The 17,089-nt window shown below is 40.3% G+C and overlaps 1 protein-coding gene across 1 annotated transcript; it reads right to left on the bottom strand.

Moving 5' to 3' along the window:
* Nucleotides 1-52: 52 nt before the first annotated feature.
* LOC114427699 (serine palmitoyltransferase 2-like) lies at nt 53-15,341 on the bottom strand. The gene is made up of 12 exons (XM_028395889.1): nt 14,903-15,341; nt 13,073-13,267; nt 12,085-12,239; nt 10,774-10,922; nt 10,006-10,130; nt 9,335-9,428; nt 8,886-8,991; nt 8,153-8,372; nt 7,484-7,610; nt 5,955-6,090; nt 5,071-5,200; nt 53-2,921 (listed from the first exon to the last, which is right to left on the bottom strand). Exons 1-12 carry the CDS (start codon nt 15,053-15,055, stop codon nt 2,802-2,804), a joined length of 1,710 nt encoding a protein of 569 aa, XP_028251690.1. The 5' UTR covers nt 15,056-15,341; the 3' UTR covers nt 53-2,801.
* Between the last annotated feature and the right edge of the window lie 1,748 nt (nt 15,342-17,089).

Genomic DNA, 17,089 nt, shown 5'->3' with positions numbered 1-17,089 from the left:
TGAAAACTGCTAGGTGATGTTATGGAAGAGACTCTTCACAAAACTGATGCACTTTCAAACAACTTTGTTTTTATTGTTTTAATAATCTACTGATGTAACTAACAAGTGTGACACTTTACATATTAATATTCTGATATGTTGCAAATAGTGCATTTTCTATGATCAAATGCATGGCAATGAGCTAACACAGACAACAAACCCAGTGCTAATTAGAAGTACTGCTGAAGACAAAGTGAGGTCAAATAAGACTTTTTTAAAAAGATGAACAATCCAGGTCATGACACTTAGTATCATCACAGCTCTTAGAAAATCATTTGCTTCAAAAGGCACTGCTGTACATCAGAAGAGAAATAAGTCTCTGATGTGGGGTAACTTGCAGTCACTTACTCTTCCCAGGTCACTTCATAATATGCAAAATATTCCCAAAAGACAGTTTTCAGTGAAATATACAAAACAGAAGAGCATCTTCCACAGAAGCATTTCATGCTCGCTTACACCAACAATGGGATGAAGGGTATTTTGCTTTTCTCAGTGGTTGAGAAGTGTTTATCAAATCACAGAGCTATTCATATTTATATTTAAGATGTCCGGCGTTAAAGTTTCCAGGATTTATACAATTACGTTTTGATATTAAAATGTTTTCAATTTATGCTTTTGAGAAATATTGACAACTTTCCTGTGTGCCAACTTAAAAATACATTAAAAATAAATACATTCTGCTAAATAAGCAACATGGTAGCACAGCTTTTAGCTAATGGACAATCATCAGTAATCCAAGTTTAGGATATTTCTACACAAAGGAAGCTAAATAAAATTTCCATAAGACATATTATAAAAGCAACAGAGAAAAAAAAATGCTCCCAGACTTAAATGAAGGTAAAGATCTACCAGAACAGTGTATATCACAGAGCACCATCAGCTGTGGTGCAGAGCAGCTTCAGTGAGGCATTCCTACCGGGCATGCACAAGTGGTTACACACACAATTCATTCGTCGGTGTGCACAGATGCAAGTGTTGATGTTTGCATGAGGGATTTATTTATTTATTTACAGCTGCCTTCATTAAGGAGTGTTGTTGTCCCAAATCTCAGTAGCACAATGTTAAAGATAACCCAGAATTAAAATGCCAGATGTGTGTATGTCTGTGTGTAAGAAAAAACAAGGCAAAAGTGCAGCAACACATTTATATCTACACCAAGCAAGCGCACTCACCCATCCACGAATGCACATTATTTAAAGTCATAATGACTTCTGAGTCGCTTCATGAAGATGACGCTGAGAAAGACACTGGATCACACGCCTTAATATTAAGACACTGAAGTGGCGGAGCTGATGTTGTAGACTTATAAGAAAGCAACACTGTGTGCTATATATACAGACAATTCAAAAGGAGGAAATAAGACTAATAAGATATGAAAATTCTTACCCATATGGGAAGAAGAGGTTGTAACAGATTACTGTGTAACAGACAGTAAGGGATAAAATTCCACATTCATTCCACATCTTCAATTGCAGCATGTTTAAAATATTGTTTTTAAATAAAAAGTGCCATTTTTAATGATAGTTCCACTTTTTATAGCATAAAAACATCAAATATTTGTAACAGTAATTTAATTCAGTTATAGTCAAGGGTTTTGGAGGAGTGGTAGATATGAGCAATTCAGGTTAATGACCTGTTCCATTTTGGCACTCTAGTGATGAAGTCAACAATGTTTTCATGGCTTTTATGAATATAAACAGTTAAGCTAAGCCAAGCAATTTAGCTGCAGCACACGCTAAAAATATAATTTAACTGGATTTCTCAACTCTGCCCAAAACTAAACTTAGGTTATTTTAATCTGTCCCTTAATCTTTTCCAAGAGTTTAAATCGAGGCAACTGGACTCAAAGATCAAATCAGGATCTGCATCCTCAGGAGGATGCAGCCTCCTGAGACCGTGTAGGCTGCGTCCTCCTGAGGATCCTCCAAAGGCTGCGTCAACCGTTGGTAAATGGGACGATCTAGCCTTCTGAGCACTTCCTGATTGTGGCATGACGTTATAACTTTTGCCCCCCCAAGCCCGGGAAAAACAAGACAGGGTTGTCCAGTTGTCTCCTTAACCTCTTGGAAATGACTATGACCTGGATGAATTAGAGCATCCACAGATATATCCCTTAATCTGCTTAGCATGGTCCCATGTATTTAGCTCTGAAGTGCTACATTGTGACTCTGTCCTGTGAATTAGAAGGATAATGATCTGGCTATGTCATGTTCAAGGAGCACTTTGACCTGAAATGAATTAAAAAAGAAAGAACCCCTTCCATGGAACAGCCAGGCAAAGAGAGTGGCAAATGGGTTACTAATAGTGCAAACAATGCAACATGTAGTGCTTTCTGTTTATGGCAATAGTCACTAACCTGAAATGGATACAAAGTTGACCACATTAGTTTTTCAGGTCCGTGTTATATAAAACAAAAATCTCAGCGACATTTGGAAAGGCAGCTTAGCATGCAAAACTACAAGGACTACAGACACACAAGCTTAAAAACTAGGACACAACAAAGAAACAGAGGAAAAAGCAGAGGTGCAATTTTCATTGTGTTCACCACAAGTTGTGTGCGTTTTTATAAGGCAAAGTAGAATCACCATGTCTGAAGTGTTTTTCTTTTGTTTGGAGGTGGAGGGGGGTTGATGAAAGCTAGTGACAAGAGACACGTACGCACTTCATGGTCCTTATGGAAGACCTGCGATCCATCTTGACCCGTTCTTGTGTTTTCTGGGGGTTATTCCGGTTCACACCGCCTTCAGCTGAGGAGTGATTCATCAGTCGTCAATGTCCTCGTACACATTATCGTCAAAGGGCCGCGCCAAAGATGGCTGTATTCTGTGACGGGAGTACTTGAGCTGAAGAAGGTCTCCTACCTCGCTGATGACACTCAGTGCCTGCGGAGACATTTGTAAAATAAAAAAAGCTGTCAGCGTCAAGGCCAATATGCGGCTTGAGAAAATTTAAAGCTGCGCTAGAGTGAGATTTTTAAGGGAAAAAGAAGTCTCGTAAGATTAAATCACAAATTTAGGCTGGAATGGAATGTACCAGAGGGCAGATGTCTAATATTTTTTCATTTCTCTAAATTGGGTGTTGGGTAACAGGCAGAGAAGTTGATTAGTTCATACAGATATATCATCAAGAACTGTATATTCTGGCTCTTCATTCAAGAAATAAACAACCAGCCTTGTTGTTTTGGTTTCAACATTCTGTTACGGTATGTTTTGTTTAATTCAACAGACAGCATAGTGATTTTATTATGAAAAGTCTGCTCTGTCTGAAAATTATTTTAATGAGCGTAGAAACTGAACAAAAACAAAAGAGAGCAGCTTTAATACATCGTTTGTTTGTTTTTGTTGGTTTCACATTTCTATTTGCTAGACGCACAATCAGGCAAAATGAATCAGGATTAAGTGTAAGGTAGAGCAGTCAGTGCGAAGTAAGAAAGGTATAAGCCCAAAAGACTACAAAGCTAACTGTGTTAACAACACAGTCACCGGGCCAGTCAACTTTTCTGCTTTACAAGTGCTGCCACAGAGAAACATCACAGAGTTAGCAAGTTCACACTTCTTCATTGTTTGTTGAATAATTGAACTCTAGCTGCATATTTACCCCAAAAACACTGACGGAGTTTAAAAGTGAATTCATTTAAAAATCACTGCAGAATGTGTGTTTATCACTCAAGGTTAGTACTACGCGTAGCAACAACTCCAAAACATGTATTAAAGTTTGTAAAACAGGCAAAAAGAAATAAAAATGACATCTAGTGCACAAACGTATCTGATCAAAGATGTGCAAATAAAAGAAAAAAGTGTGGCCTGATAACAGGACATTAGCAGCCTGCTGAAATTACATCAATTTCTTTAACATCTATGTTATGTTGTAAAATCAAAGAATAAGACATTTCCAACACTTCTAAGGATTATTTTGGTCAGTGTAATGAAATAATAAAAGGATTTTTGTGGTGTGTGGGTGTGTGTGAATGAGAAGACAAAACTGTGAAAGCTCATCCGTAGATAAAAGAAACAACAGAACCGACATGACACTTCAAAGTATGAGAGAATGATACAGAGAGGAAGGCTAACAGAGGCAGAGTTAACATCATGACTGATAAAAGCACTACAGTACTCCCACTCTGTGTCTTCAGCTTATTTTGCTCTATTTTTCGTGAAGTGCAACAAGAATAATAATAGTATATAAACATATCCATGAACATGGCAGCAGCTCCTACAGACTGTGTGTATGTGAGCTACTAATATTACACAGCAAACACAGGAGATGGTTCAACTCTCAACATGGATTTAGTTTTTTTTTTTTTTAAGTGGGGAATCTAAGACGGCGATGGAAATGGAGGAGTGGGCAGGTCTGCAGTGAGCTCATTTCAGTGTGGTGGAAGAGCCCTCGTAGAAGGTGAGTGGGCGTCTTTTTTGATGTGTTGCCAAGAGCAATCAAAGCTCAACAGTCTGCACTTATTGTACAGACACCAACACAATGAATAAAGTGAGAGGCCAGAGCAGAGTTAGATGTGAAAAAACACTGGAAATATGCTGTTAACCTGCAGACAGATCCATCTGGCAGTGTGCATCATTAAACCTTCCCTGATACTCTGCCCATCAGAGACACAGGCTCACTCTTTGACAGAACCTCTGTTAAAGGGATTAAAGACAAGGAGCTGGGAGGGAATCAGCACGTCTGAAGTGACAGAAAGAAAATTCTCCCAAAAAGCTGACATTCGAGGTCATGAGAGATCGTACCAGTGTCTTTCCAATTATATACACTTTTTTCCACCCATTAGTCTCGCCTGCTTCCCTTTAATGTCACCATGATCACTGGACTTAGTTTCAAACAACAGCAAGGTCATTATATCATTTTGAAAGAGAAGGGCCTCAGCTAGTACTGCTCAGACAAGTCTCCCAGTGGTGGAATATCTCTTCCTTCTAGACTTTTGCTGTGTATATGCTAAAAAACTTTAACCAAATAATGTTTTTGTGCTTAATCTGGTTTTTCATTTATCTTCTCACTCAAGTAGCCAAACTGTTTACTTACCCTGTTAAGCATGTCTTTTGTGTGGGCGGCAGAGATGCAGAAACGCGCCCGCGACTCGATGATGGGCGTGGCGGGAAATCCCACAACTACCACGCCGATGTTCCTCTTCAGCATCTCCCTGCCAAAGGCTCTGGTATGGGGAGAAGGATGAGGAGACACAATGGACATGACGTGAGGACGCAGTGCTGGTTCAGTCAAGGTGATGAGATAATAAAAAAGGATTACACACACACAAAAGAACATTTCAGCTACAGCTGGTCCACAATCAATATAATAATAATAATGAAAAAACATAATAGAATAACATTTAATATAGTTGGATTTTTGTGCTCTGGTCTATGTTGTTGCTCCCCTGCTGTGCTCTAATTGTCTGAAGACACACGTTGATCTCTGACCAGTTGAGTTCTGACTTGAATGACCTGTATAAAATTGTCATTGATTTTAAGCTCTGCAGCTACACAATAATAGATTTGAAAATACCATTTGTGCCCGAAAAAGTGCCTATTGACAGAACAGAACCATGGCACTGCAATTACAGAGAAAGTATTTTGAGGGCACAGCAGTTGGAAGTTTCTTCCATTAGAATGGCAACTTCTGATGGACGAGTATGTTTAATGTATGTCTTAATGTATGTCTCAAATTTGACTGAAGGTGCACTAAACAGCTGTTTACTGGTCATGGCAAGTGAGCCATCTCCATGACAACCGAGAAACAATGTGAAATGTGTTAGTTGCTAGTTGATCTACAGGTAAGATGAACCAACAATCCAACATTTATAATATTAAACATCTGGTGAAAATATGATCAAATAAATATAATCCAAAATTTTATTATATAATTTATCATACAGTATTGTTGTAACTGTAACAAAGTTAGCGGCTCACCCTATCTTGGCGGGCATGTAGAGCATCATGGGTACAACGGGAGAGTCGTTGTTGCCGTAAATGATGAAGCCCATTTCTCGAAGCCTCCGGCGGAAGTAGACTGTGTTCTCTGCCAGCTGCCGCACACGTTCGATTCCTGAGATGATGAAAAGACACTCTGAAGCATGAGATCTGACAGCAACATGCAATGCAAGTTACCCTCTATGTATCCTGGCTTCTCAAATCATGTATATTGAAGAGTCGTATCGCAGCAGTGCTCACTGGTGTTTACTAGGTTGGCTGCACATGCTGATGTGTTATTGATGACCAGGCAGCAATAGCGCTGCATGATACTTTCTTTGTAATTTGCTTCTCAAAGGGAGCTGTGACAGCTAAACAACAACTAGCCTCCTACCAAGGTGTCTTTATTTTTGATTAAGAAGAAAGACATTATTGTGAGGTTGGGTGAAAAAAAAAACAGACTGACAAGCAGCTGAAGACGATCACGTTCATGAGATGGCTGTGAGAAAATGTCAGAGTTACAGCACCCAGGCACCATGTGGTGTTCAGGTTTTCGGTTTCTCTGTAATGCTTTTCTTTCCCCCTCTCCCACAAAAGACCAAGCTCTTCACTCAGTTCTTTGAAATGCTACATTTGTATCAAACACATGACTTCAAACTGTCAGTGTGCACACATGCTTATTTCCACCACCCCCCCCCCCCCCCCAAACACACACACACACAAAGAAGCAGTGCACGCATAATAAGATTTAGTGGGGTAAATCAAACCATCAATTCAGAAACGAGCTGCAAATCATTCAGCATGCGGTGTAACGTCTTAATTACATAGAAGTAACTACAAGATTTGACCGCAGCCACTGCTCAGAATGAGCTTCAATGAATTTGTAAGATTGATTTGTGAACTGCCTCTAAAATGCCTGCGAGAGCACCAAGACATTCATGCCAGCTGAATGAAACCAGAGATGAATGACAGGCAAATCCAACACAGAGGACTTTAACTACTAATGTATCCTCTGTTTTTTCTGCAGAATAAAGGGCTACTACTGACACCGTGGAAAGCCTGTCCTATGTTTTACTGGCCTGCACTGACCCCTGGTGGCTCTGGATGAGAATTACAACAGCTAGTAAATGCTGGCTAATAATAATAATAATAATAATAATAATAATAATACATGAAGTCCAACCTAAATCTATGTTAGTGTCCATGTTAAATACGCGGGTGTATTAACTGATAGCACTTCATCTGTTTCCAGTTCTAAGCTACATGAGCTGTCAGTTCTTGTTGAATAGACAAATCAAAGAGGCTCAATTTGTTTTTTCTTCATTATATATATATATATATTTTTTCTATCATTATTGTCTTTATTTGTGGCTCCAGTATATTTACACCATTGGAAAGCCCACTTAGGAATTACCTTCAGTAAAAAAAATTTGGAATGGCTAAGGCTAAATGTGCTTCAAAAGCTCCTAATCAAATCAAGGTAATATTACAGCTACATAATAAATGTCTTCATCCAAGGTTGGACTTACCTAACCTGGTTCCATCCCCTCCCATAATGCACTTCACAGAAGTGATGATTTGCTCCACCACAGGAGGAGACATGGAGGTGGCGTAGACCGCACTGTGGGAATGTGAGCGCAGGTACTCGATGAGCTCCTAAACCCAGCGGACACACAGGAGATGTAAGTACACATGCACGTGGCTCTGCAGCTTTAATTACTCTACAGTGTCACATCTCAGTTACATGAACAGTTGGCTGAGTTCAGAAATTCAATTTTAAACTGCACGTAATGCAGACAGGCTGAGAAAAAAGATACCTGTAATAAATACTCTTCAGTTCCAAGATTCTGCTTCTAACACTGCAATCCTTAATGTGATTTTGTTACACAGTCTGAAAGATATCTCTCTAACTAAAGCATGCTCTGTAATTTAATGATGTTTTCCTTTAAATTAGTGATTTATATCAGACTTTCTCTCTCTCCTATTTTGACATTTTTTTATGAACTTAAGCATTTCTAAGGTCAAAATCGATAGAATGGATGGAGACAAATCGTGGTCATGTTGTGAAAATAGGTTTTCTGTGTGGCAAGTCTTGTGTTGTGTCATGATAATCCTGAAATGTCAGGAATGCAGTGTACCGTCAATGCTACATTGCTGAGAAGGCAGGTGTCCTTTAAAATCCACTTATCAGTTCTTACCCGTTTCCCTGCGATGTATCCCCCCGCAGCACCAAAGCTCTTAGTGAAGGTGCCCATCATGACATCTACATCACAGGGGTCAAGACCGAAATAATCCACCACACCTCTTCCCCTTGGACCCAGGGCTCCTATGCTGTGAGCTTCATCTAGGTAAAGGTAGGCCCGGTAGCGCTTCTTCAGAGCAATCACCTCTGGCAGGCGCACTATGCTGCCCTCCATGCTGCAGGGAGGAAATCAGATATAAAACAGGCAACTCCATATTTGTAGCTGAAAGCATTGAATCAGCTCCTAACCAACAGTCCAAGCCCAGGAGGGTTGATCCTGTTGAACCTAATGAAACCACAAGTTAAATGCTTCCTTTGTCCTTTTCACACATGCCTCTAGTCATACATGCTTTCATTTACTGTTTACCATTTTTAAAACAATGGTGGAATTTAAGGGCTACATCACATGGATTGAGCAGTTTTTCATACGCCAACAAACCAGTTGTAACTGCTGCTTGTGCAATAGCATCAGGCTGGGTTCATATTGAAACTAGGAAGGAAATCATGGGGATTTCAAATGAGGGCAACTCCCAACACTTTGAAGCTGCTGACAAGTATGTCCTTTGACTGGACTTGTTCTTATCATAAACAGCCCTAATGTAAAAAAACAAAAACAAAAAGGCGCTACCCCATCAAATAAAAAGAAGTGTTGTTAAAGTTTTAACTGGTAAACAAAGTCAACAAGGCACCTGTAAATCCCTTCAACCACTATAAGGATCTTCTTCCAGGGTCTGTGAGTCCTGGGCTGGCCGTGAACTATGGCTTCTCTCAGCAGTTTCTCAAGGCTCTGCATATCTGAGAGGGAGTTTCATTCAAAAAAAAAAAGTGGTGGTTTTATCAGTGGTGGCATAAAACATGCAGCAGCAGTTTGCAACCCAGAAAATACACTTAATATGCTTTACATAGGTTTTAGTTTGTGGGCTAACATTAGCTACTAGTAGCTCTTCTCTGCTTTGGACTTACAACAACAGATATTTTGTCGTTATTAAGGATGCGAAGCATAACCAAATGCCACTTAAATGTTAGCCATGACAAGTAGAGCTAGCAAAAACAAACAAACAGACCCAAGACAGCATTGGGGCAGAATAAATACACTGATCAAGAGACAGACTGACAGAAAGTCCTATTTGTGACTCACTGTTGTGTTTGAAGACTCTGATGGTGGAACCGGAGAGTCTGGCTCCCAGGACCAAAGAGGCATGGTTCAATTCATCACTCAGAATCAGGCATCCCTGCAAGATGCCAGACCACAGTTAATTAGTTTAAATATTTCATACATATCTGGCCTGTTTTCACCATCTAAAAAGCATTGCAGTTAAGTACATTTGTTTCCTGACTGCTAAGCCTAGCATGTGCAGAGTATTATTTATGTTTATATGATATGATTTGTGCTGCGAGAATAACACTGAGAATGCTTTGTATTGATTGTTGCTGCACTCTTCTAATGTTGAAAACCTACACCTTTTTGCCATCAAGTTTCCAGCAGTATATAATAACAAAGGCATTCTGCAGGCTCGCAGTATTCACTGTTGTTCTTCACTCAACAGTGGAAACAGAATATGTAGTGAAGGAAGTAGCTCCAGGATGCTCAGAGCTCAGAGGATGGTATTTGGTGCCTGTGATAGTGTGATGATTTGGAATGCAATTGATGGTGTTTGCATTCAACCCTACTGCTGAGTTAGAAAAGTTATTTTATCTTTGGCAAATATGTGGGAAAACAAAACAAGAATCATGATCATGAGTCGAGTGAAAAATAAGGAGGAGAATAAATCAGAATTATTCCCAGGAACCATCTATCACTTGTCTTACCTTCCCAACCAAGGCTGGTATGTTCATGGAGTTGGTTGCAAACCCCATTCCAAATGCCATGGATGACTCCACGCCCAGGAACTTAGCCACCAGTTTCTCCATCTCTTCGTGCCTGTCCAGGTTACCTGAGGAGTGCACACACAAACTCACAACAAATACATACCACAAGCTCATAAAGGCCTGCCTAAAGCCACAAAACTCATCTGCATCATAAAGCGTCATGTCAATCTGCATCTTTTGTTAGATTATGGATCATCTACTGTACATTATACTCATGTCAAATGGCATTTCATGCAGTTAACAGCACTCACTACAGCCTTCTTTATCACAGAGTGGGCTGGCCTTTCCTCTGTCTAAGAAAAGGTCATTGGTTCTACTCTTATCAGTAAAACCTCTAGTCAGATGCTGTATTCTACTTCCCGTAGAGTGAGCTGGATCTTATCAGGCCTGCTCAGCAGAGCAATGTTAGTAAGAGATTCTTGGAAGCACTGCTTTTAAGATTTACTGTAGACACTGTTTTGAGAATAATTTTGAAATTTTTAGATGTTTTATTTAAAATTCTGATCAGAATAGTTGCTTTTGCTCATATTTAGGTGCACGGTCAGGGTGCCTTGATTGAATCACCACAGTATAAATGTACAGCTAGAATCCATAATGTTGGTTTCATATTTAAACAAAAAGGCTTGGTAAATTGAATTCATTGCTGTTAAGTTCCAGCAGTGATACCAAGTGTTGTGGGGGTGTCTGTGCTCAGCCGTGTGTTTGTACCAATCTCCTGCCTGGTGCTTGCGACTCCGACACCGTACTTCATGGTGATGTTGGCTGCCGTGTCAGCACACGGACCGGTATTCTCAGCAAAGCCGAGGTAATTATACGAGCCCAAGTTAATCACATCCTGCACAACCCGATCAGGGTACCTGGAAGAGAGGGAGGAGAAGATAAACAGACTGAGGAAGCAATCAATAAGAGGAAGCTTATTGGTATAATTAATAGTAATGATTAGCACAGATAATTAAAAACTAGACTGAAGTGGAGGGAAAATCCTGGCTAGCATCAAAGCGCTCTTTGTTTTTTTTAGGTCTTTCCAATCTGTGCCCTTCTTGCACCCCGGTCTCTCACTGGTGCTCCATTGTTCTCTGGTTTTGCTTTGTTGCAGTGTGTGATGTCCGACTTGACACGCCTCACTGCCCCTCCACTGAACCACCTCCAGTTTTCCTCAGTGTGGAGTTGAGATGGCAAATGCACAGCTGGACTCAAACTGATGGCAGATGATACAACCGATATAGCAAACAGTGATATGTGTAGACACTACGAATAAAGGTCACCCAGAGGAATGAAAAGCATGTCTGCTCACGCCATCAGTCACGTCAGGAATCTTAGAGGAAGTAAACTAGGGGTTTGTGTTTCAGACTACTTGTAGATCTAAGTTGCAATGATGTGAAAGATATCAGAACATGTTGCTTGTTAACTTGGATTAACTGTTTTGATGCATGACTGAAAGAAGGCTAAGCTTCTGAAGTGTTAGTCATTTAATGTTGACATATGGCGATGTGGTGCGATTGCTGGCTGCAGACAGGCGGGTTTAAGAACTTCTCAAACTGCTGAGCTTTTTTGCAACAGTACTGAAAATTAAAAACATCCACTAAGCAGCTGTTCTGTAATTGAACACAATGCACACACATCAATGAGTTCAATAGACCTCAGCATAATAAAGCATTTTTCTTCTGCACAGATTCAAATATATCTGCAGTAAGCCAGTTTCGGTTGCTATAAAAGTCTTTTATACAAGCTAATAACATAAATCATTTTTCCATAATGTTGACACTTGTGCACAGCTCCAGCCAAGAACGAAGGGCGTGTAACCCTGCTTAGTTGTTGCAGGCTTCCCAGTTCTTTGTGTGAAGTATAACATATCACTCTCTTGGTATTTGTAGGAGCTAAGAGTGTTACATTTGGAACAAAACTGGAGCGTTAACTAGGAAGCATGCTTCCTGCTGCTATTGTGTGCCAGAATTCCTCATGGTTAGCTTATAGATAACAATATTGACACTCCTGAATAAAAAGCTTTGTCTCACTCACTCAAAAGTCCAGTTGTAGTCACGGGACGATCGTTCCATCAGGTCCATTTTGGCTCCTGGAACGCTGCATATTGGCCTGTTCCAGTTGTCTCTTATCCGCATATAGAGGTTTCTGGTGTAAAAGTTCTCGAAATCCTGGTAGAGCGGCACAAAATCCTACAAGTGAGAGAAGCAAAATAATAAGACGATAATATACATATATTTACTGTTGTTATAATAAAGACATAATAAGACATTTTATTTACAATAAATAATTCCTGAGCAAGAACTTTATGCCATTCATAGTTTTGGAAACCTTACCTGGGAGGAATTTAACTGTGGAATTATAAACACATTAGTGAGGGAGGTCATTTTACTTGATCATTGAAAGGAACGTCCGCCCGACATGCTCGGGGTGATTTAATGACTTCCCTACGTCTATCCCACGAGCTTCCTTTCCTTAACACAACCAAATATTTAAAACAATGGGCCTCACTATCAAACATTACATAACACACTGCAAACATTCGGAAGGGGTCAGGAACATGTGCTCCTCAATAAACACAGAGGCACCTTAAACATTTTCACATTTCACTAAAGAAAAGCAAATCTGGTTCCTGGTCAGGATGCAGAATCACTGAATATCTCAGGCTTTAAATGACTAATGCATGTTGCAAACACAAACCTAAAGACAGTACTGTTGGTGATATGACAGCCTGTGTTAGAGCTTTGGATGATTTGCAGTGAGCAAATATCACTTTGGTTCAGGGTGGTTAACACAACAAGCGAGCCTATTTTTCCATGTGTTATCACCACTGACAAACAAAGCGATGGTTTGATCACTAGGCAACATGTAATTAGTGCTTATGGTCCCCCAGACTACTTCTATTCAACACCTGACACACAACTAGAAAAAACAATCACACCACTGCTGTCATATATGCTGAATGCACGGCACATGTCAGATTTTGAACATATAGTGCACTTCTGCTTTTTTTGTCCTTTCTTACCTTTTGCTCCTCCTTCTCTCTGCCGATGTGGCACCTTTCGATCTTCCAGTGACGGAGGAAGTCACGGAGGTAGCCAAAAATGGTGAGGATGCCATAGCCCATGTAGGTGAGCACTGCCACCAGCATGGGGGTCTCTTCAAAGGATTCGATAAAGGGCCGACTGTACAAGCTGTCATGATGTGATGCTGTGTGCACCTGTAACAAATGTAAAAAGGACAACCTCATGCTAGGCCCACAGGAGAAAATATTCCCTCTATGTAAACACTATTTCCTTAACTAAATGGAAGGTTAGTCTGCTTACAAACACACAGTCCTCCCCAGAACACACTTTATCTTTTGTTTTATTTGGCTGAGCTTCTACACTCCTAGAGGTGACTTGCAATAGTTGTAGCCAACTTGTAAGGAGGAGGCAGATAAGATCATAGTGTTAAGTTCAGCTTAGTACTAACTATACAAGAAAGAAAACGCAGTGTGAAGATTTGACTGCCAAATAAGGGAGGAGCAGGTTTTTACTGTGCTGGTGTGTATCTGAGCACATAAAATTCACTCGGATATGTTTATATTCCTCAGTCACTCCTCACTGGCATTATGCAACTTGCTTTCCAATCAGGCGCTCTGGGCTATAAGGCTCTACATGTGACTGGTCATGCCCCGCTCACATACTTAACACAGGAGCTGTGATGACAACCCTGCTCAGCTGAGGTTCAGCCACCAGGCACAGCACAATGTCCAACAATGTTTTTTTGTAAGAAAGGCCCAAATGTATATGTCTGTTTCAAATGATTCCTGTGAGTCTAAATGCCCAAGTGTGTGACAGCATCTAATCGTATACAGTCCGAAGGGACCTATTAATTGGGACAGTTACAGAGGGAGCACCCGAGGGTGTAAATTTCATTAGCCTCTTTGGAAAAAGCTGTTTCACAGCATGCATGCAGTTTCAGTGGTGAACTTGGAGGAGAGCAGGTGCACTGTGTCCTTGTCTACTTTCAATTTATCACAGTTTCTGCCTGGCTTACAGATGAGAGTCACCCACTGCATGAACATTGACGTTTCCCTCAACGTTTCCCTACCTTCACAAACTTGGTCTTCCAAACACAGTCAGCACTTTAGCTGAAGTTTAAAGCAGAAAGGAGGAGCCAGTATAATACAGAACATTAATATAAAAAAACAAAACACCACTCCCTGTAGGATAAGGACACACAACTGATGAGATAAGGATGCAATCTGGAAAGGTGCAGTAATGTCAAGTAATCTCAAGTTGCTGGACTGGCTCTAGTGATATTACCATTAAACTGTCTAGAGCTAAAACAGCTCTTGGTGTACCTCTAAGCAGAAACCCACACTTAGATCCCACATACATTAAGTACAGTATGCCCTGATCACAAGTAAAATACAATGAAACGTCAACTCAGAGCTGCCCTATCAGCCCTTTATAACCAGAAAAGCCATTGTAACCCATTGACAGCACTGAGCGGGCGGCAGAAGCCATTCAAAAAGTTTTAGTGCAGATTTTAGTGAATTTGTTCGTTGCTTAGTGCAAATATTATTAAGCCGAATTAAAGAGGGACTCGTAAAACTCAATTTAATTAGCGATACTCATCCTTAAATATAGTTTACGATAGAAAAAACATCATAAACTCTTTAATCTGGACTATTTTATAGGGAATTTGGTGTTTACTGTTAGATAACAGCTGTTTTCGTGTCGTATACAAATCAGAGGAGTTGATGGAAATGACAGCAATGACAGCACAGTCCGGCTGTTTCCGGGTCCACAGTGGATGTTTTCCCGGTTTACCCAACCTCTGCGCCCCGTCCCATCCCGGGCCTTACCTCCTCCTCGTCGGGGTGGCAGAGGTGTTTGGGCGCCCGCTCATGGTAGCGGTGGAGGCTCTTCACAAAGCCGTTTCTCTCCGGTTTCAACCCGTTCTTCACATGCTGACATACTTCCCCGTTGGCTGGTTTGGTCGTGGGGCTTTCGGTCATTGCTGTGCAACGATTGTGGATCCGCGACGGGAACTTGCATGTAGAAAAACGGAGCCTGGCTGCGGTGCAAAGCGGTGACAGTATCCGAGCTGGGAACGTTTACACACACACTGCAAACTCTCTCATACACTCACATACACGTACAACAGACACACTTACACATTCACACATCCACACACACACGCGCACACACACACGGGCACAACCCACACGCTGTTGAACCTGAAAATCCAGCGGCTAATCACCGGAAATCTACGCCCCGTAAACCATCACAACGGTGCCTGGCAGGGGGCGGGCCGGGAGGAGAGTGAGGGGGCGTGGCTTAGCCAACAACAACTTTATTCACACCCTATAAAAAAACAAACACTGTAAAAATAATGAATACATACACATTTTCGTCAAAACACAAACGTAAACGATCTGTAAATTCAAAATAAAAATAAAAATAAACATCTAACTCACTTTATGAACCTTTTTTCCCCTATTGCTGTGGACTACACAGGTTAGCTGCTCCCTCTTATGGCGTGTTTAGGAACTAAACAGAGTGGCGTAGGAAGCATTAAAATGTGTGTGGGGGCACCTTCTGTGGGTAGGTGGTGAAAAAAATTACATTAGTATATTATGAAATAAAATATAATAATATGAAGTAATTGCAATTTTCTGCGAATTTTAACAGGTTGCTAAACTATTTTACCTACAGAAGTAAACATTTAATGACTATTTCAGAGACAGATTCAACAAAAACTCATTTATTTTAAAAACGGTGACATACAGAAACTAATTCCAAGTGAAACAGTTTTCTCAACTATACTGGTGGCACTTACATTGGTTGTTAATTAAACACAATCCATCTTCATCTATAGTTCTATTGCTGAGGTGAGTGATGACGGGAAAACTCTATCGGGTGGACATGAGGGAGATTTGCCAGTTTTTTGTCTCTGTAAATGAGAGAAGGCCTCTAACAGATGATACAAAGCCTCCATATCAGGTGGCTATGTGCACTGGCTCAGCGGCTAACGCAAGCAGGCTAACAGAAGCTAACCTGGCCTCATTACAATATGAATATAATTTAATGCTGAAAACTGAAATGCTGTTTTTACTGACAGTAAACATAGCTTCCTCCCAAGTTGATTTAACATTAATTTACCGTCACCTGGGTCCATATAACAAAACAGTAAGGCTTTATCATGAGCTGGACTTTGTGGGATGACACTGACGTTACCTCCTCCAGCTTCGAGCAGCACTGACGGTTCTCTTTGCCGGTCTCTACGCTCGCTCGAAGAAAGCCACTGGATTTGTTAGGTCCGTTACTATAGTAACGGTATTGTAGCGCTGTGGTAACCACTCTGATATAATGGTAGCCACGCCTATGTCTGTGCATAATTGTTTGGACTGCTGCAAACATTAATTATTCTAAAAAGCTTGATTAATTTAAAATATATATATAGCAAAAAAACTTTGATCTTAATTAAATGATTATTATTATTACTGCTAAATGTTCCCCCACTTAATTGTTTGTCTATCTCAAATCAATGTCATTTAGATAAACATTAAGCCATGGGGCTGACACAATCTATCCTGTAATTATCCACTGCCACGAAGTGCTTGTTTGAGACTTTAACTGCACATTACAATAATTACAATATTGATCTAAATGTATATATGGATCGATTTGTTAACCACCAACTATTTTTTTTGTTTGTTTGTTTCTTTGTTAGGCCTACTCTAGTTACACCATAACATACAAGTTTAATATGAATTAATATGCTATGCAATAAAAGTAAAGGTATAACCTTCAGTTCCTTCAGTGTGTGCCTCATTGTAGGTACATTTTTTTACACTTTATGTTTATCTTTAGTTTTTAGTTACATGTTATATGTTGCGGAGTGAAGAGTAACGCAATTTCGATTCTCTGTATGTCCAGCACATATAGCAGATTTGACAATAAAGCTGACTTTGACTTTTGACTTTGACTTCCTTTGTATCTTCATCTGCACTAGACATGAACTTTAAACAGTTCAAAGAGTGCCTTTG

The sequence above is a fragment of the Parambassis ranga genome, chromosome 22 (genome assembly GCF_900634625.1).
Source record: "Parambassis ranga chromosome 22, fParRan2.1, whole genome shotgun sequence".
NCBI classification, from domain to species: domain Eukaryota; kingdom Metazoa; phylum Chordata; class Actinopteri; family Ambassidae; genus Parambassis; species Parambassis ranga.
Note: the sequence above shows the minus strand (reverse complement) of the source record. Positions and strands in the feature narration are given on the sequence as shown.